Here is a 19,950-nt window from a genome sequence, read left to right on the forward strand (position 1 = left end):
TCAACAGTAATTCACTAACCCTACAGCTCAAAATGCATGCACAACCTCACTACTTCTCAAGAAAGCTATAAAGGTGTTGTTTATGGCAGGAAGGGATAGTAAGACCCTGTTATATATAGGGCTGGCTCACACGACCACCCAAAGGTAACGCAGGAACCAGCCTTACTTGTGTTCCTGGTGGGTGTGTCCTTGGAACCCACTGACTTCAAGTGCCTGAGTCAGCTCCAGATTTTCCTTGGATTTTCACCCAAGATACTCTCTATCCAACTATAAATGTCACTGAAAACCGGACGGAGAATCTTGGGTGGAAGTAGGGAACTGGCATGGAAACAGATCTTGAGATAAAATTGTGTACACTGCTACTTTACACTTTCAAGGGGGCATAATTTTCCAGCGGTGCCTAGGGCACACATATGCCCTGTCCCAGCTCTGGATAGAATCACAGGGTTATGGTGATGCTGCCAAGTTTCAAGGCACTAATATCCAAAACAGCCTTGAACTCACAGTCTTGCAAAGCGGGAGGCGGGGGGGGAAAACATGTTTACAGACTTGTCAGGTGCTGACGGGTTGGCCCCCAGGGGGCTTTCCCTAAGAGCCCTGGCAAAGGGAGGTTTCCACTGCAGGCTTTTGCTGTTCGGTGTTTCCTAACAATGTGGTGGGGCTGCGGGAAGGGGAAAAGGAAAGGAAAGATTGTGCCGGGAATGTAATGCCATCAGCAAGACAGGAACCACAAAGGTGTGCAATGAGGAACAAAACTCCCCCCTCCCAAAGATCTCCTGGTCCACACTAAACATCTTATGAATATGCATCTCAGCAATGGACACAAAGAGAAGTGGCAACTCCAGCTCAAGGGAAGAAAAAGGGGTTCAGAAGAAAAACAAGAGGGAGATTTAGAAGACTGCAAGCAGCAATATGTTGATCCGCTGATCCGTTTCTTTTAAAATGCAAACGCCTGGCATCTTCTATGTCCAGAGACTCCAAGTACCACACTCGCATGTAACAGGAAGGCCTTGGATATTGCCATCATCCCTTGTCTCTCTTTGCCTGGAGCTCTCTCCCAGAACATCTCAGTAGGAACACCTCTCTCTCTCTCCCTTTTCATTCAGGGTCAACCTGAGGCTCTCCAACTGTTGTTGGACTACAGATCCCATCATCCCCAGCCACAATGGATTGCAGCTGGGGACGATGGGAGTTTTAGGCCAAAAACAGAGAGCCTCAGGTTGGCCACCCCTGATTTAAATCTCTTAAGACCCACGTCTTATGTGAAGGTTTTGACTTCTTCTTGCCCTTTTTGGTCCTTATCCACAGCTGAAGACACTAAAGCTTAATGGCATGCAACTACACTATCTTGCCTGGACTGAGGGGCACATGATGCAGCAAGTTTGCTGAACTTAGGCAGGTGTTGATGGGACACAGCCTGGGAACCCCTGGTACTCGGCCTTGAGGTTTGTGGAAGAAAGGCAGGATATAAATAACTATTAAAAATACCCTCATTACCCTAGCTTCTCCCAATCCTATGTTTCTTCTGTGGTCCTACCCCTGATTACATTTAGAGGGTAAGCGCCTTGGGGCAGGGACCTGCCTTTTAATTTAATTTTATTTTTTTAATCACACATATGCCGATGGTGCTTGATGATGAAGTCAGCAACACGCCATGCCAGATGGACCAACAGTCTGGCCCAATAGGGCAATTCTTGCATTCCTATGCTTGCTGGGGGTCCCTTACAGAAAGCCAGCGGAGAGCCCCTAGTCTACCTCTGGAGAAGGAAGAGGAGATGCAGTCTCTTCCCACAGCCTCTCTGTCCCTAGCGGCAAAGCGATCAGCCACAAGGCACAGCTGATGTTTCGTTGGCCCTGCCGGATCACTTGATAGATCACCCTTGGCTCCCATAACCAGACTAGTTCAGGCGGCTGCAGAGAGCCCACCCCTCCCCGCTCGTCTTCTTCTGCCATTCCTTCCCTCTCCTGATCTCTCCCTTCCCCTCCAAACCTCTCCCTGCGACAGAGCAGCGGAGGTTTGTTTGGGTCTGGCATGCAGGGGGGATGGCTCCCGCGACCACTGCAGCCACCCCCCGCCAAGCCGCCCCCCCCGCCCCAGCAACACAGGACACACACACACCCCATTCCCATACTGGCAGGAGCCAAGCAAAGTGCCGCCCAGCTGGCAGCGTGCACACCTGTGCCCTGCGGAACAATAAAGTCATTGTTGTCTTCCAGATAAAAAGGTTGGGGGCAGATCTCGGGGGAAAGGGAGGCTTCGCGAACGGCTGCTCTGCCTTTCCCATCAGGCATGCCCCACCTCCCGGAGCAGCTCCCGGAATCACCTTCCAGCTTAGCCCTTAGGAGGCTGGGGCGAGCACGAAGAGGGATCTCTTGGATGGCCACATGGCCGCAGGCAGGGGGATGGAAGCAAGATGGGGGAGCGGGGAGCAGCTCTGCGAAGAAGCCTTTACCTGGAGCCGCCTCCGGCGGATGATCCCGGAGTCGTCCATCGCTTCCCAGCGCCGAGAGCTCGCCCCATCGACTCGCTAGCCTCCTGCGAGCGAAGCCCAAGCCCAGTGTGGCTGCTGCCTCCCGCGGCGCCCGCAAGGCCCTGGCTGGCTGCTGGGCCGGCCGCAGAGGCGGGAGCGCAGGGCGGGGCCGCCCAGGTGGGCTGCGCGGATGGGTCGCCGCCGCCTCGCCTCCTGTGCTGCTGCTGCAGAGCCCCGGCCGGTTTGCCTGCCTGCGGCTGGCTCTGCCCGCTCGGCTCGCCCTAGGCGCGCCAGGTTCTCCCGGGCTGCTGGACCGAAAGCGCCGCCATCAGCGCCGGGACCACCACGCTGCGCCCCGCTGGCTCTCCGGCAACCTGCATGGCCGAGGCTGCAGGAGCTGGAAAGCGGCCCACGAGGAGGAGAGGGAGAGGGTGGTGGCGGCGGCTGCCCCTCCCCGGCTCCTCGCTCTGCGCCGCCCGCGGGCGGGGCCGGCGCGCTCTCTGGCTGCAGCCAGCCCGACCTTAGGGGGGCCAAGGGGAAAGGATCCGGCGGCACTCCCTCCCTGCCTGCCCTGGCTCCTCTCAGCCCTGCTTCCTCGGCCCGCTTGACGTGCGAGCAGCCTTCCCGGGAGCAGCAGCGGCTACGCCCAGCTCGGTCCCACTCTTGCTTCTGCGGATGGGCAGCCGCCGAGGCTCAGGCACCCGGCGGCGGCCCTGATCCCCTGAGCAAGAGCATCTGATCACCAAACCCTCTCACGAGGGACTCGAGTCTTTCCCTTCTCCTCCTTCCTCTTTCGCCCCCACCCCATAGACTCTCCACACTCCAGAGCTACTACTAGGCATGTTGCCCTGCCCGCCCTCAAGGCGCAGTCCCATCCTACGTGTCGGTTCCTGGGTAGCCCCCGATCTCGGGGGAAAGTCCCATTGAGTGGGGTGAATGGGACTCCCTCCCTCTCTCTCTCCCAGGGAAATGGATCTAAGGCTTCGGTAGGCAGCAGCCTATTCCCTCAGGTGCATGTGGTCGACTCTAAGGAGCAGGCGCTCTGTTCACACAGGCATGTTCACTTGGAGACCCCGTCCACGTGGAGCCGCCTGAGCCCACCCACCCAAACACAAGTCTTGCCTAAGCTGGCCAAGTGCGGTGGTAGCTAGCCATTTCTTCCTGGTGGAAGTTGGTAGGGATGAGCATGCCAGCCAGCACTGTTTTTCTCAGGCATGCGGATCTGTCAGGCAGCAGCGGCTACGGCTGTGGAGCGGCTTGCCTGGACAGGCATGACTTCCTTGGAGAGAGACTGCGTCCCCTTGGCTCCTCTGGCCGCTCCCCTGAAGCATTGATTAACATGTCAGCCAGCCAGCCATTTATGACTGGCTGCATCAAGCAATGACTTGTATATGCGTGAAAGAGCCAGGATCACACAATGCAGGCAGCTAATTCCTATCGCCTGAAATACAATATTTCCCAGCCATTCAGCTGCAAACTATGGGGTGTCAAGCCTTCAAGTGATGTGTGTACCAATGTCATGTGCACACACACACATATCCTAATGACTTATGTCACGAAGTCATTAGGGAGCCAGCATGGTGTAGTGGTTAGAGTGCTGGACTAGGACCCGAGAGACCCGAGTTCAAATCCCCATTCAGCCATGAGACTTGCTGGGTGACTCTGGGCCAGTCACCTCTCTCTCAGCCTAAACTACTTCACAGGGTTGTTGTGAGGAGAAACATAAGTATGTAGTACACTGCTCTGGGCTCCTTGGAGGAAGAGCGGGATATAAATGTAAAAAAATAAATAAATGAACCCTGAGTTGCCCATTAAGATCATCTGGAGAGGTCTCGTTACGGTTGCCACCGGCTCCTTTGGTGGCAACTCGGGAGCAGGTCTTCTCCGTGGCTGCCCCAGGCCTCTGGAATATGCTCCCTCATGAAATAAGAGCATCTCCTTGCTTTTAGGAAGACCTTCAAGGCACGCCTCCCCCCACCCCCCAGGCTTTTAACTGGAATTATTTTAATACTGTTTGTTTGCATCCTGTGAGATTGTTTTAACTTTTTATCCTGTGAAATGGTTTTAATTGTTTTTACTGTTTTATATTTGTTGTTTGAAAATTGGGTACACCACCTAGTGATGTACATATCAGGCAGCATATCAATATGATAAATAAATAAATAAAATGACCTATCCATTGAACATGGTGCCTGTTTTCCCGGTGTGGGCACTGGGCACGCCCAAAGGTGTACACCAAACAGAAGGGGGAGAAGCTCCTTAGAAAGGAGAACTATTTTCTCCTGCATGGTACTCAGGCCAGAAGCCGGAAGCCAGACATACTGTCTGCATTGGTTCTGCAATTGGAAGCCGCCCATCTAAGAAGCAAAGTGAGGGCGATTCATGGCTGTTGTACAGCTAATGTGCACTTGGAGGGAAAATGTGTGAGATTACAGTATATTGTCACATTACATTAGCACTTCCCTGTTCTGTCTGACCCGCGTGAACATATGAAGCTGCTTTTTGGTTCATCTATTTATTTATTTGAGGTATATCCCACCCTTCAATGAAGATTATCAGAACAGTTATCAACAGTTAAGCAAATAATATGCTCATCCCATGCCCCGCCCCCCGATTAGCAGAAGCTCTCTGAGAACTTTCTCAGTCCTTGGAACTAGAGATGCTGGGATAGAACTTGGGCCCTTTTGCATGCAAAGCTTTAAGCAGGTACTATCACTGACCTATGAGCTGGAGTGGGGCTCTTTCTCCTCTAAACAGAAAGGTAAAGTTGTGCTGTGGAGTCGACCTGGCGACCACAGAGTCATGTGGTTTGCTTTGGTAGAATACAGGAGAGGTTTAGCATTGCCTCCTCCTGCCCAGTATGAGATGATGCCTTTCAGCATCTTCCTATATCGCTGCTGCCTGATATAGGTGTTTCATCAACGGGGCTTAGAATCAACAACCTCTTGTTCCCTAGGCAAGTTACCTCCCCACTGTGCCATTAGGTGGCCCCTCTAAACATGGCCCATGTTTTACTAGCTGCCACTTGTGGAGGGCAGGGAAATGAAGCTTCAGTGAAGGAAGTTCTTATTCTACCACTCCTAAAGAAACCCAGTCTGGACCAAGAGGATGTAAACAAATATATGGCCTGTGGCCAATATTCCCTTCCTGGGCAAGGTGCTTGAGCGTGTAGTGGCTGACGAGCTCTAGACATTCTTGTAGGACTATTGAGATCAATTTCAGTGAGGCTTCAGGCCTGGCTTTGGAACAGAAACTGCTTTGGTCGCCCTGTGGGATAAACTGCAGAGAGAGAGACAGAGACAGAGACAGAGACGGGGAGTGCAACCCAACCCTATAAATTCTCTTGGACCTCTCAGCAGGTTTTGAGGATACCATCGTATCCTTTTGGAAGGGCTGGCTGAGTTGGGTGTGGGAGGCACTGTTTGGAGGTGGTTCCGCTCCCACCTCGAGGCCCATTTCCAAAAGGTGTTGCTGTGGGATTACTGCTCAATCCCTTGGCAGTTGTGCTTTGGGCTTCCACAGGGTTCCATTCCTTTCCCTATGTGGTTTAACATCTACATGAAGCCACAGGGAGAGGTCCTCTGGAGATTTGGCCTGAACTGTCATCAGCATGTGTGGATGACACTCAGTTGTATCTCTCTTTTTCATCAGACGCAGGTGAGGCGATGACTGTTCTGAATCAGTGTCTGGATACAGTAATGGACTGGGTGAGGGTGAACAAGATGAGACTCAATCCAGACAAAAGTACTGTTGGTGGTTATTTATTTATTTATTACATTTTATATCCCGCTCTTCCTCCAAGGAGCCCAGAGGAAGAATATGTACTACATATTTAAGTTTCTCCTCACTGTTGGTGGTTCCTCTGCCCGGGTGAATTATTATTATTATTGTTTACACAGTCAGACAGGTGTTATTGACTGATTTGTTTTATCCAGACATCGAGTGGCCGAAATTCGATGGCTGAATTTTATTATCAGTGTTGTTGCTGTTGTTATAGATATCGTCGCAGAATATAGGCTGTTCTCAGTAAAGTTGCTTGTTGTTGTTGTTGTTATTTATTTACACAGACAGTTGTTATTGACTGATTTGTTTTATCCAGACATTGAGTCCTTCCCAAGAACCTGGGATGGCTGAATTTTATTATCAATGTTGTTGCTGTTGTTATAGATATCGTTGCAGAATATAGGCTGTTCCCAGTAAAGTTGCTTTTTGTAATTGGTTGATGGTGATTTCTGTGGCCCCTATGGTGTTGAGGTGTTCTTCAAGTTGTTTTGGAATTGCACCTAGGGCTCCAATTACCACTGGGATTATTTTGGTCTTTATTATTATTATTATTCCTTGTTTACACAGTCAGACAGGTGTTATTGACTGATGTGTTTTATCCAGACATCGAGTCCTTCCCAGCCACCTGGGATAGCTGAATTTTATTATCAATGTTGTTGCTGTTATTATAGATATTGTCTCAGAATATAGGCTGTTCCCAGTAAAGTTGCTTGTTGTTGTTGTTATTTATTTACACAGTCAGACAGGTGTTATGGACTGATGTGTTTTATCCAGACATCGAGTCCTTCCCAGCCACCTGGGATAGCTGAATTTTATTATCAATGTTGTTGCTGTTATTATAGATATCGTCTCAGAATATAGGCTGTTCCCAGTAAAGTTGCTTGTTGTTGTTGTTGTTGTTTATTTACACAGTCAGACAGGTGTTATTGACTGATTTGTTTTATCCAGACATCGAGTCCTTCCCAAGGACCTGGGATGCCAGAATTTTATTATCAATGTTGTTGCTGTTATTATAGATATCGTTGCAGAATATAGGCTGTTCCCAGTAAAGTTGCTTTTTGTAATTGGTTGATGGTGATTTCTGTGGCCCCTATGGTGTTGAGGTGCTCTTCAAGTTGTTTTGGAATTGCACCTAGGGCTCCAATTACCACTGGGATTATTTTGGTCTTTATTATTATTATTATTATTATTCCTTGTTTACACAGTCAGACAGGTGTTATTGACTGATTTGTTTTATCCAGACATCGAGTCCTTCCCAAGGGCCTGGGATGGCTGAATTTTATTATCAATGTTGCTGTTATTATAGATATCATTGCAGAATATAGGCTGTTCCCAGTAAAGTTGCTTTTTGTAATTTGTTGATGGTGATTTCTGTGGCCCCTATGGTGTTGAGGAGCTATTTTTATTTTATTTTATTTTATTTTAATTATTTATTCGATTTCTATACCGCCCTTCCAAAAATGGCTCAGGGCGGTTTACACAGAGAAATAATAAATAAATAAGATGGCTCCCTGTCCCCAAAGGGCTCACAATCTAAAAGAAACAGAAGATAGACACCAGCAACAGTCACTGGAGGTGCTGTGCTGGCGGTGGATAGGCCCAGTTACTCTCCCCCTGCTAAATAAAGAGAATCACCACGTTTGAAGGTGCCTCTTTGCCAAGTTAGCAGGGGAATGATGTTCAGCCTGTGCTTGATGGGGTTGTACTCCCACTGAAGGGACCAGGTTCACAATCTGGGGGTGCTCATTGATACAGCACTGTTGCTAGAGGCTCAGATGGGCGCTGTGGCTCAGATCAGCTCCGGCTGATATGGCAACTGCAACCTCACCTGGACAGAGATAGCTTGGCCACCGTTACTCATGCTCTGGTAACCTTTTGCTTAGATTACGGCAATGCATTGTATGTGGGGCTGACTTTGAAAATGGTCTGGAAACTGCAGCTGGTACAGGATAGGGCTATAAGATTATTAACTGGGACTGGACGTTTTGATCATATTACGCCAGTGCTTCATCAGCTGCACTGACTCCTAGTCCATTTCCAGGCCCAATTCCAAGTGCTGGTGTTAACCTTTAACACTCTAAATGGCTTGGGACTGGATTACCTGAGAAAGTGCCTTCTCCCATATGTCCCGACTTGGACCTTAAGATCTTATTCGGAGGCCTTGCTCCGAGTGCCCCTGCCCTACCAAACAAGGTGAGGTGGGTGGCTACGAGGGAGAGGGCCTTTTCGGTGGTAGCACCCCATTTACGGAATAGCCTCCCCAGTGAGGTTCACCTGGCTGGCTTCATCACTTAGGAACATAGGAACATAGGAAGCTGCCATATACTGAGTCAGACCATTGGTCTATCTAGCTCAGTATTGCCTTCACAGACTGGCAGCGGCTTCTCCAAGGTTGCAGGCAGGAATCTCTCTCAGCCCTATCTTGGAGAAGCCAGGGAGGGAACTTGAAACCTTCTGCTCTTCCCAGAGCGGCTCCATCCCCTGAGGGGAATATCTTGCAATGCTCACACTTCTAGTCTCCCTTTCAAATGCAACCTGGGCGGACCCTTCTTAGCTAAGGGGACAAGTCATGCTTGCTACCACAAGACCAGCTTTCCTCTCAGAGCTGGTCTTTGTTTGTTTAGATGCCTGGTAAATACCTTTTTGTTCACTCAGGACTTTTACATTTGATTTTTAAAACTGACTTTAAAATAGTTTTAAAATTATTTTTATTGGGGGGTTTTGGGCGGGTGTGTGGTTTTATGTGTTTTAACTTGATGTTTTAATGCTGTGTTGTGAGTTACCCAGAGAACAATGTTATGGGGCATCTAACAAATAAAATTGTTTATTGTTTGTTTATTTGTTTATTAAATGCGAACTCAGTGACTTAACGTCACATAGTTTTTCAAACTACATGTTACCAGACACACAAAGAGTTTAGAGATGGGCTGGAGTCATCCACATGTCTCCCTGCAATATGCAGTTTGGGCAGTAAAGGCAGTAAGTGGGAGACAAGCAGATCTGATATAGGGCACAACCTACTTGGAAATCCTCTGGCATAAAGGAAAAGGGAAGGTTGTGCTGTCAAGTCGGTGTCAACTCCTGGTGACCACAGAGCCATGTGGTTTTCTTGGTAGAATACAGGAGTGGTTTAGCATTGCCTTCTCCTGCACAGTAAGAGATGATGCTTTTTAGCAACTTCCTATATTGCTGCTGCCAAATATAGGAGTTTCCCATATTCTGGGAAACACACTAGTAGGGATTCGAACCAACAGCCTCCTGCTCTCTGGGCACATTGCTTCCCTGCTGCACCATTAGGTGGCTTCCTCTGGCATAAGCACACCAAAATAAATGGAAGCTACACCAAGAGTACTGCCATTTATTTAAAGAGATCCTCATGGTGGGTTGTGTCCCCCTTGGGAATTAGTGGGAGGGGACTACTGCCTTGTGGCTTCACCATCTCAGGTGGTAAAGCAAATTGTCTTGGGCCAAGGCTCACAATTGTCTCCACCAGTCATATGAACAGGCAAGAAGTTGGCATATGTTGAACTGACCTGTATGTGCGTAGACCGTGCAGATTTGGAATTGACGTATACAGACATTTACTTCCCAGAAAGAATATATAAGCAATGTCTATACAAATATGTGCTGAATTTGTACACAGTGCTGAAGCTTTTCTATCAGCCGTGCCCACTAGGCCAGCTCAGTACAGGCTCTCATACTTCTGATGCTCTGTGCGTGTTTGTAATGCTGGAAATCTTCATATTTGGGGAGAGTGATAACGTGTCAACATTTTATGACTGCTGAAAATTACAATTGACACTTTTTATTATTTTCTGGAATAATAGGTTTCAAGACAAATTGCAGTTTTTTGTTCTTTTTCTGTATTACATTAAAAAGTGTTCCCTTGTTATATCTATTGTTTTGCCATGAGAAATACTTAACTTGTTCTAATAAGAACTAATCTGCTTACTTTCTTTTCACTATCCCTACAACTGGACGAAATTTGGTCCAAACTGGTCAGGCAGTTCACGTTAGCCCACTTGCACCTCAAATGTTCATGCGTCCACCATCTTGAATTGGGGTGGGATGACATCATCACAAACTATGCCTACAACTGTATGAAATTTGGTTCAAATCGGTTCTCACTTGCACCACGAACATTCATGTGTCTGCCATCTTGGATCAGGATGGATGACATAATTATACACTACACAGTTGAGCCGTCCCTATGTGTCACTCACTACAACTGTACCAAATTTGGTTCAAATGGGTTAGGTGGTACACAAGTGAGCCCTCTTGCACCTCAAACGTTCACGAATCTTCCATCTTGGATCAGGAGGGATGACATCATTACACACTGCACAACTGAGGCGTCCCTATGTGTAACTCACTACAACTGTACCAAATTTGGTTCACATTTAGGTGGTTCACAAGTTAGTCTACTTGCGCCTTAAATGTTTATGCATCCACCATATTGAATTGGGCTTGGTGACATCATCACAAACGATGTCATTTAAGTGTCCCTATGTGTCACTCACTAACACTACTACTGTACCAAGTTTGGTTCAAATTGGTTAGACAGTCTTCAAGTTAGCCCACCTGTGCCTCAAATGTTAACACATCGGCCATCTTAAACTGGGGTGGATGACATCATCACAAACTATGCCGTTGAGGTGTCCCTATGTGTTCCTGCAACTTTAACCAATTTGATTTATATTGCTCCAGGCATTGTGGTTGATGGTGTGGGGAGGGACACACACATACAGTACATGGACACACACACAGAATGCCGGGTGATCTCATGAGCCTACTGGAAAGTAGGCTAAAAAGGTGAAAGTTATTCATTTGCAGTAATAGGTGAATGGATATTTTAAAGTGAGTATGTTTAAAATATTTTTTGACAAGGCATGTCATCAACTTCCATGGAAGTAGCTGACTAATTTCTCCTTATTTATAGCAATGGAACAAATCCCTGTGTCATTTAACATAAGGGAAGAAATGCATCATTGTGACCAGAATCAACATTCTGAAGTCACAAACAGGGCAAATTCTCCAGATTCTTGCAGTGGTTATAATGTGTTTGGGTCTCTCTTAGAAGAGCTTCCCAGACATTTGGTTTTGATTATACTGAACTGCTGCTGGCATTATTAATTATTATTATTATTATTTTATTATTATTGTATATATTGCTTTTCAACCAAAAAAAGTTCTCAAAGCAGTTTACACAGCAAAAAGAATAAAAATAATAAAATTATGCCCTACCCCAAAGGGGCTCTCAGTCTAAAAAGAAACTCACCAGCAACAGTCACTGGAGGGATGGTGTGCTAGAATTGCTGATGTGGGTCAGTTGCTGTCTCCAAGCTAAATAGAAGAGACTCGCCACTTCTTAAAAGTGCCTCTTAGCCAAGATCAGCCTTTCATGAGGCAAGTTGAAGCAGTCACCTCAAGCAGCAGATTTGTGGGATGGCAAGATGTGCGTCATCACCTGACCTGTCTCCCCTCTACTACCCACTGCCTTCAGAACAGCTGATCACCCACTGCTCAGAAAAAGCCTCCCTGAGATGCTCTTCTGTTGCCTTCTCTTCCTAGCCCAGCATTCACCCTCCTACTCCCTCTTGCTGGACTAGGAATGAAAAAGGGGAAGGACAGGAAGAAGAAATGGTAAAGGGAAAGCATCTTCAACAGGAGATGCTCTATACAGTCTCTTGTATTCTATTGCCCTTCCATTCTTTCCTCTTCTGCTTTCTTTCCCTTTCCATTACTAGCTTAGTGGAGGGTGTATGCTGGGCCAGGAGGTGGAAATGGAGGTGGGTGTTTGTGCACATGCTCATGTATTATATATCTCTAATGAAAAGTGGCAGCAGCTGTTGCTCTGCTGCAAACAAAAAAAGGAGGTGCAGGGGAGAGGTGGCATTTGGCACCCTTCCTTAGTCGTGTTGAGGTCTGTTACAAGGGCTAACAATAATACTTTTGGTGCAGCAACAACAAAACCAGGGAAACCGTCCAGGAGGCATTGGCTGATTTAAATTAGGAAGCCTTTCTAGAAGATTGGTGCTAATGCAGGACACATGTTTTCTTCCTTGAGGTTGTGCTTCTTTTGTGGGGATGCTGGGTTTCCCCACCACATAGCAAAATGTGATTCTTCAGTCTTCACCCAGGCAGCAGATTCATTGGTACCATCGCTGCCATGTAAACCTCCAGATTTATGCCATTTTTCAATGCATATGTCGGGTGTGCGGTTAATGCTTTAGAGCAGGGCTGCACAACTTTGGTCCTCCAGCTGTTCTTGGACTACAACTCTCATCATCCCCATCCACAGTGGACACTAACCAGGTACAATGGGAATTGTAGTTCAATGTCTGCAGGAAGGCTGAAGGTGTGCGCAGGGGTGTAGTGGAGGGGGGGATGCACAGTGATGGAGCACAGGGACATCTCGGCTTCTCTGGCTGTTGAGGTGGGCAGGGCCGTGGGGGCTGTCATGGCGAGCAACTACACTTCTGAATTTGCTGGGTGTGTGGCCTGGCTTAGACTGCTCTCCCAGCACTGGTCCGTCTAGTCTCTCAGAGGTTTAACATAGGAAGCTGCCACATACTGAGTCAGACCATTGGTCTATCTATCTAGCTCAGTATTGTCTACACAGACTGGCAGCGGCTTCTCCAAGGTTGCAGGCAGGAATCTCTCTCAGCATTCTATCACTCAAGTGCACCCAAAAGTTTTGTTCTCCGTTGACTTTCACAGGAACATAGGAAGCTGCCACATACTGAGTCAGACCATTGGTCTATCTAGCTCAGTATTGCCTTCACAGACTGGCAGTAGCCTATCTAAGGTTGCAGGCAGGAATCTCTCTCAGCCCTATCTTGGAGAAGCCAGGGAGGGAACTTGAAACCTTCTGCTCTTTCCAGAGCACCTCTATCCCTTAAGGGGGAATATCTGACAGTGCTCACACTTCTAGTCTCCCTTTCATATGCAACCAGGGCAGACCCTGCTTAGCTAAGGGGACAAGTCATGCTTGCTACCACAAGACCAGCTCTCCTCCTGGTTTCTCAGAGGCATCTGGTGGGCCACTGTGGGAAACAGGATGCTTGTCTAGATAGGCCTTGGGCCTGATCCAGTAAGGTTGTTCTTATGTTAGCCAGTATTGCCTGCATAACTGGCAGTGACTCTCCTGGTCTTTCCAAACTCTGCTACTTGACTGTTTCTTTGTTGTTGTTTTTAATAGAGATGGTGGTGGCTGAACTTGGGACCTTCTGGGAGCAAAGCATCTGCTCTGCCACTGAGCTCTTTCCCTGCCAACAATGGCTGACAGTTATGGTTTTGTATTCCTTCCTTGTGAATGTGTGTGTGTGTTCCCCCCCACCAACCCATCAGCAGGGTCTTTGTTTGCCCATCCCCTGAATAAGATGCCCATGAGTCACGTCATGGCTGGGTTACTGCAATGCACCCAACGTAGGGCTGCCCTTGAAGAATATTTGGAAACTTCAGTCGGAGCAGCATGCAGCAGCCAGGGTTGTTCTCTCTGGAACTACTCATTTAGAGCAGATCACACCTATTTTGAAAGAGCTGCACTGCCTGCCAATTGGCTTCTGGATCAAATTCAAGATGCTGGTTATTACCCTTAAAGTCCTTCATGTTTTGGGCCCTGGATATCTGAAGGACTGCCTGCTCCCGAGGGTTTTTGCTCACCTAACAAGGTCGCCAGAGGGGGCTCGGCTTTGTGTGCCAACACTGAGGGAAGTTTCACCATCCTGCACACGGGACAGGGCCTTCTCTGTTGTCCCCGCCTCACCCGCCCCAGCTCTGGGATGTTCTCCCGGTGGGTGTCCATTCTCTGCTTTTAAAAAACAACTGAAGATCTTGGTATTTGTTCAAGCCTTTTACCCCTTAGGAGTTGCCAGCCCCTCCTCTCCAGCTGCTCTGTTTTGTTTTTATGGCTGTTGCTTTTGTTGGTGCTTTTTTGTTTATGGCTGCTGTTTATGTTTTTATGGTTTTAATTGACTTTAATACTTTAATGTGATTTTATGGAATTTTATTGAATTAACTTTTGCAAACTGCTTTGGGATAACTTTATGAGAGGTGGTACCTACATCAACAATAAATAAAAAATAAAATAGATCATCAGTTTGCAGTTAAAACATATACACACACAATGGAGAAATGTGCAGTTTTTGCAACTGTGCAAAGAACAAACTCTGCAAACACAGACAACCACACAACTGCAAATCATGTGGAAAACTGGTTCTCTTTGGTACACAATCTAACAGGCAGAATGGGCAAAGAGGCTGGACACCGTGCAGCCTGGTAGTAGAAATTCGTGATGTGGGTCCTAATGTACATCCATATACAAATAAACTTCTGAGCTCCATCATGTTGTACAAGTGTACAGATGTCTGTACACTCATTCATGTTTTTGTGTGAATGACTGAACTTGTATTCATCTTCAAAATGAACCTGGGTACAGATAGGAAGTGTATGCTGTACCTGTGTCATAATGTGTACATAACGGTACCTGTGCACACTGTACATTCATTGTACGAGTGTGGCACATGGCTTGTGAGTAGGGCTCTGCATCTCACAACACTCTCCAGAGTCTCACCTGGACAGATGGGGATATGCAGAGGCTGGTTCAACTGTAAGGCAAAGTGAGACTTCTATCTTAGGCAGTGCAGCAGGTAGATGGAGGGTACCATGAATGGCAGCATAGCTAGAGACAGACCAATCTGAGGCTGCCCAATAGGGCACTAACCACAGGCACGTCCTGCAGAAGCCACATTGAAATGGACAGGACCCATTCTATAAGGTGTGTGCAAGAGAGCTTCCTGGTGGTTTGCACTCCATGTTGATTGGTGGGTGGAGTTTAGTTGCCATGTAGATTTTCTGACTCAGGAAATGTCTGGGTGAGGCAGAACTCAGGTTTGTGCTGGTTAAGAAATGGTTAAAGGACTCACAAACTGTTTTAATTGTGAGTTGCTGAATGTACCATAAATCTGTCTCCTGTGGAATGTTGCGAGAGGCCCTGTTTGGGATCTGGAGATAGCTGGGCGCTAACTATGACACCTTCAAGGACACAGCATCTGGCCAAGGAAAGGAGAGAGATAGTTTGCTTATCAACCTGTAGAGAAGAAATGCTCCATTGTACTAGAGGAATTTAGTCTAATTGCAATAATTATAATCATTGTAATATAACGGTTAAGTGATGCTAACCAATGAAGATTGTATTTACTGAATGTAATTGAGATGGATATAAAGCTGGAAACACGATGTAATCTTTTATCTCAGGTTGGGAGCGATTCCACTGAGATCAATATTGCCTGGCAATTAAATCTGTTTTCTCTCAATTCACTGGTGTCAATTCTCGCACTCTGAACCCGGGCTAAGGAATTCTGCTACATTTCCTGGGGGCTCGTCCGGGATTGAGGCTATTGTCTACTTGCCTTGAGGGAGTGTGGAGGAGGCAGCGGGCACTGTCCTGATAGGAGTCAGGTGTGCCAGAGCTCATTTGAGCTCTGCTCCGGTCCGGGATGGTGCGTGAGGCCCTCTTTCTCATCCTCAACGGCCCTAGTTACACCAGCTGAGACAAACCAGAACAGGGAAACGGAGCTCCGCTACAGGAACCAGGTGAGGAATTGCGATATCGCACCGGACACTGACCCCCCTCCTTAGAGGGGGAAGGAGGGACTGATCACCCCTCAAGGGAGCTCGAGTAGGCTCCAAAAGTAAAGGAGCTGAAACCGCTACCCAGGCTTGTGGTGGGAAGGAATAGCAGTGTGAATGGTCTGTGTGAATCTGATGGGCTGAGTCAGGACGACCCCTTCACAAGCGCATTTCCCAATCACGCGAGTGCATTTGGGTCGCTTACAGGGGCTTTTGAATCAGTTGTTTGTCTGTCACCTTTGTGTATGAACTTGCCAGACCCCTTACTGGCTGTCTGTATACCCTTCCCTTCATTGTCTCTGTCTGGATAGCCGTCTGAATCATGGGTGGGAAACACAGACACACCCAAGAGCACACCCCTAGACAGTATGCTGAAGAGCTTCAAGCCAGACTTGGGAGGGCTCTGAGGGACTGGTGGCTACAGAGTCCCAAGAGCCAAGGCCCAAGTCTGCCAGGACTGTGTGAAGCACTTGGGGTTTCACATCCCCAGGGCCAGTGGGAATTAGGAACATGGTAGGAAGGAGGCAGTTGCTTCTGCCCCAACTCAGAGCTAGAAAGGCAGGAGATTATGGGATCATCTTGATCCTGGCCAACTGAAGATGTTAGTAACCCAGAAGGTGTGGAATGTAGTTACAGGACACCCAGACCAATACCCCTACATAGATTCCAGGTTGGTCCCTGAGACCAAACGCCCTCCCCCATGGCTCAGGAGCTGTTGCAAGCAACAGGCAACCCTCTCTGTAGCCATGAGGGCAGAGGCCCAGGCAAGCAGGCTGGGACCATTTGCCCAGCAGCGATGGAGGTAAATCTCAAAAGGAGAAGTGTAAGTTGCAGGAGGTTGGCACAGATTCACTTGGAAAGATGCAGAGAGAGATGGAGATGTTTCAGGAGGCTTACTTGGTGCATGTGATGTAAAGGTTGGTTAATTGTTGGAAGGCAGATGGAAAGAGGCTAGTTTAGGAAAGGAAAGGAAAGGAAAGGAAAGGAAAGGAAAAGAAGGTGTGAAGTAATGAAGGTTTGGCATGTTGTTTTGAGTTGCTTGTTGTGAAGCCAGGAAGGTAATGTTGGATGGTTGTAGGATAAGGAGAGACAGACAGAAGGTGGAGAAGCAGGGAAAAAGGAGAACAGAGAAGGAAAGAGCAAGCAGAGAGAGGTAGGAAAGCAGCAGACAGGGGAGAGGGGATAGAAAGGAAGAGGAGCGTGGAAAGGCTCGTGGCCAGAGACAAAAGGCTAACTTTTGGCAGCCACCATTTCAGATGGCATGGGTGGGTTGAGCAAGAGAAGGAACAGGCCAGGATGTAGAGGAGGGTCATTGGGAGAATGAGTGCCCAAGAGAAACCGGGAACTCCTGAATGGGAGGCCAGTAGTCACAACACAGCCTGGCAGAAGGATGCCACAGGGACAGGTGTTGGATGACTACCACCGCAGGGGCCCCCGAGAGGCAGGAGCCAGGAGACTTTGTCAGCCTGGCCTCCCCTTTTGAGGGTTAGGACAGACTGGGCACCCTCGACTCAGGCTCATGGGAGCCCATGGTCACCATCAGCGCAGGGGGCCAGAAGATAAGACACAGTAAGGAGATCCTCTGCCTGCCCAAGGTTGTTTGGTGTACCCAGCAAGTGGCTGTTATGCACTGCAGGGGCCACCAAAGGGGGGATGGCAGGAAGGCACAAGGCAACAGGAGGGCTGACTAGGCAGCCCAAGGAGTGGCTGAGGGTCTGCAAGCAAATCCAGCCTGACAGGGGACCCTGTTGTTCAACTCCTAGACCTCTGGGACCCACAACACCCAGAGGATGAACTCAGATGGCTGAGTCACCAGCCAGGGACCAGGGGCTGGTTCCACCAGCCAGACAACAGGCAGGTAGTGCCCAAAGGGTTGGGACGCTTTGGTAGAACACTACCATTAGTCCACCCATGTGGAAAAGTGGCCCTAGAAAGGCTACTGCAGGAGTCTCTACATGTCCACAACGTGTCTGCTTAGGGGGAAAAAGCTTGTGCACGTTGCGTGACATGTGCCAGGATAGGGGCCTGTTGTGCTCCTTGGGGCTCAGGCAGTAGAGGCAGCCCCAATTGAGTATATCCAAATTGACTTCACTGATCTCCCCGGGGCAGGGACAGTTCGCCAAGTCCCTGCACCTGCTTACACCAACACGGGGTGTTGAAGCGTTCCTTACATACACAGGGAGGGAGAGAAGAGGTCATACCAAGATTTGGCCTCCCCCTCACAACTGAGTCCTGAGCCCTCGCTTGTGGCCAGGATCATCCAGCAGGTAGCCCAGGCTCTCCAACTACCTGGAAACTCCACATGAACTGTAGGGCCCAGATCCTCAGTGAGAGTGGAAGGCATGAACAGGATGATTAAGACCCAGTTGGTCAAATCATGCCAGGAGACCCACCTGACCTGGCCAAAATTGCTCCCCAGTGTCTTTTCCCGCACCAGGGCCACTCCAGTTAAATCCACAGGCATCTCCCTGTTGAGGCCCTGTATGGGAGCCTGCCACCCATTGTTTCTTGAGTGACCCCTGATCTGACCCAACTGGGGAACACTAGAGTGGCAGGCCAGATCCGACAGCTGGGAAGCCAATTCAGGGGCCAAAAACCGTGGATCCAGGAACAGATCCCAGTCTCCTTGATGCCACAGTGCAACCGTTCTGGCCAGGGGACCGAGGCAGGCCCTCGGGCCCCTCTGAGGGGACCTCATACAGTTCCATGGCCACACAGATGGCTGTCAAGGTGGAGGGGATTGCCGCTTGGATCCACTGGTCTCGCCTAAAATTAGCACCACATGAGTGGACCACTAAATCAGGTTCTAAAAGCCCACTCCAACTCCGACTTCGCTGCAGGTGCCCTCGAACCCCAGGCCAACCCGAAGGAATCGAGGCTGAAGGTGAGACCTCTGCTCCCTGCCGACCGGGACTGGTGGTGGACACAGGTCGAAACCGTCCGTGGGCGTCGCCTCTCTGCTTCAGTCCCACCGGAACCGGATTGTTGCACAGAGGGAAGAAAGAAGAAAGAAAAAACCAGCATCACCGGACCCCATGACTGGCTCCCCCGGTCTATCCACAGTTACTGTAACCTCACATTCCGCTCTCCCAGGCTCCCCAGAGGCCCTAGTGTTTGTTAGGTTCAAGTGGGCGGGCAGTACACCCATCTATAACTATGTTTTTGTTTCACCGCTGCGGGACCCTTCCCCACCTCAGCTTTCTGGCCTTATACTTCGCCTCCGGCCTGTCCATCCCGGAGCAGGAGTCAGGGCCCAAAGCGGGGTGCAACCCTTGCTTGCGGATTACAACTGATGGCTGGAAGACCACTCAGACGTTGGTCTATCACAGCTCATACAGCTGCAATGGCACCAGCTCAACCTGCCGCCACGCTAACACCACTTACCAGGTGTGCACAGAGGCCGGCTCCATAGTCTGCCACACCCCAGGCAGGCAGACCAACTGGCAGCTCCAGTTGTATGGGCCAGATTCGGGGATGGGAGCTACCACCTATAACCGACTTTTGAGGTATACCACCGTGCCCTCCCATAGCCAGGACAAGCCTTTGACCCTTTGCTTCGACACCTGTCATGCCACAGACCAGGTCCCTGCTGGGATATATTGTGGAGGGGTAGAATGGGAAAGAACCTACCGCACAGCCAGGTTCTATGTAGGTTTCCACAGGGCTACTCTGAATAGGGCCCCCACTCGTTCTGGGAAGTGGGACACGAACCGCCAGAGGTGGGTGAACGCCCTGGGAGGCAAGGTTACCCATGGCCAGACAAAACCAGACTGCAAACACCATCGCTGCACCCCCCTCTGCCTCAGAATCACTCCTAACCAGGCCAAGAGTTCCTGGGTGCCAGTAGGAGAAGGAAATTATGAGGCTGAGGTTAGCATGGGGATTCATGTCCCTGGGGCCAGAGATCCAACCGGCCGAGTCCGGTTCCTGATGAACGGGGACTGGGAGAAACCCACTGAACACCTTGTCCACACTATGTTCTGGAAAGAGATGGGCACAGTCATGGAAGTGCCAGCTGTTACCAAGAACCTGTTTGTGGACTTAGCAGAGCAAGTAGCCCTAA

The 19,950-nt window shown here is 49.0% G+C and overlaps 1 protein-coding gene across 1 annotated transcript in view; it reads right to left on the bottom strand.

Annotated features, from left to right (window-relative positions):
• The window catches only part of MAST1 (microtubule associated serine/threonine kinase 1), a 128,824-nt gene extending 126,023 nt beyond the window's left edge, over positions 1-2,801 (bottom strand). Inside the window, exon 1 of the mRNA XM_053294243.1 lies at positions 2,454-2,801. Within this exon, the coding sequence (XP_053150218.1) occupies positions 2,454-2,492 (39 nt within the window). The 5' untranslated portion in view covers positions 2,493-2,801. The remainder of the gene's footprint in view (positions 1-2,453) is intronic.
• Between the last annotated feature and the right edge of the window lie 17,149 nt (positions 2,802-19,950).

Source organism: Hemicordylus capensis, chromosome 2 (genome assembly GCF_027244095.1).
Source record: "Hemicordylus capensis ecotype Gifberg chromosome 2, rHemCap1.1.pri, whole genome shotgun sequence".
NCBI lineage: Eukaryota > Metazoa > Chordata > Lepidosauria > Squamata > Cordylidae > Hemicordylus > Hemicordylus capensis.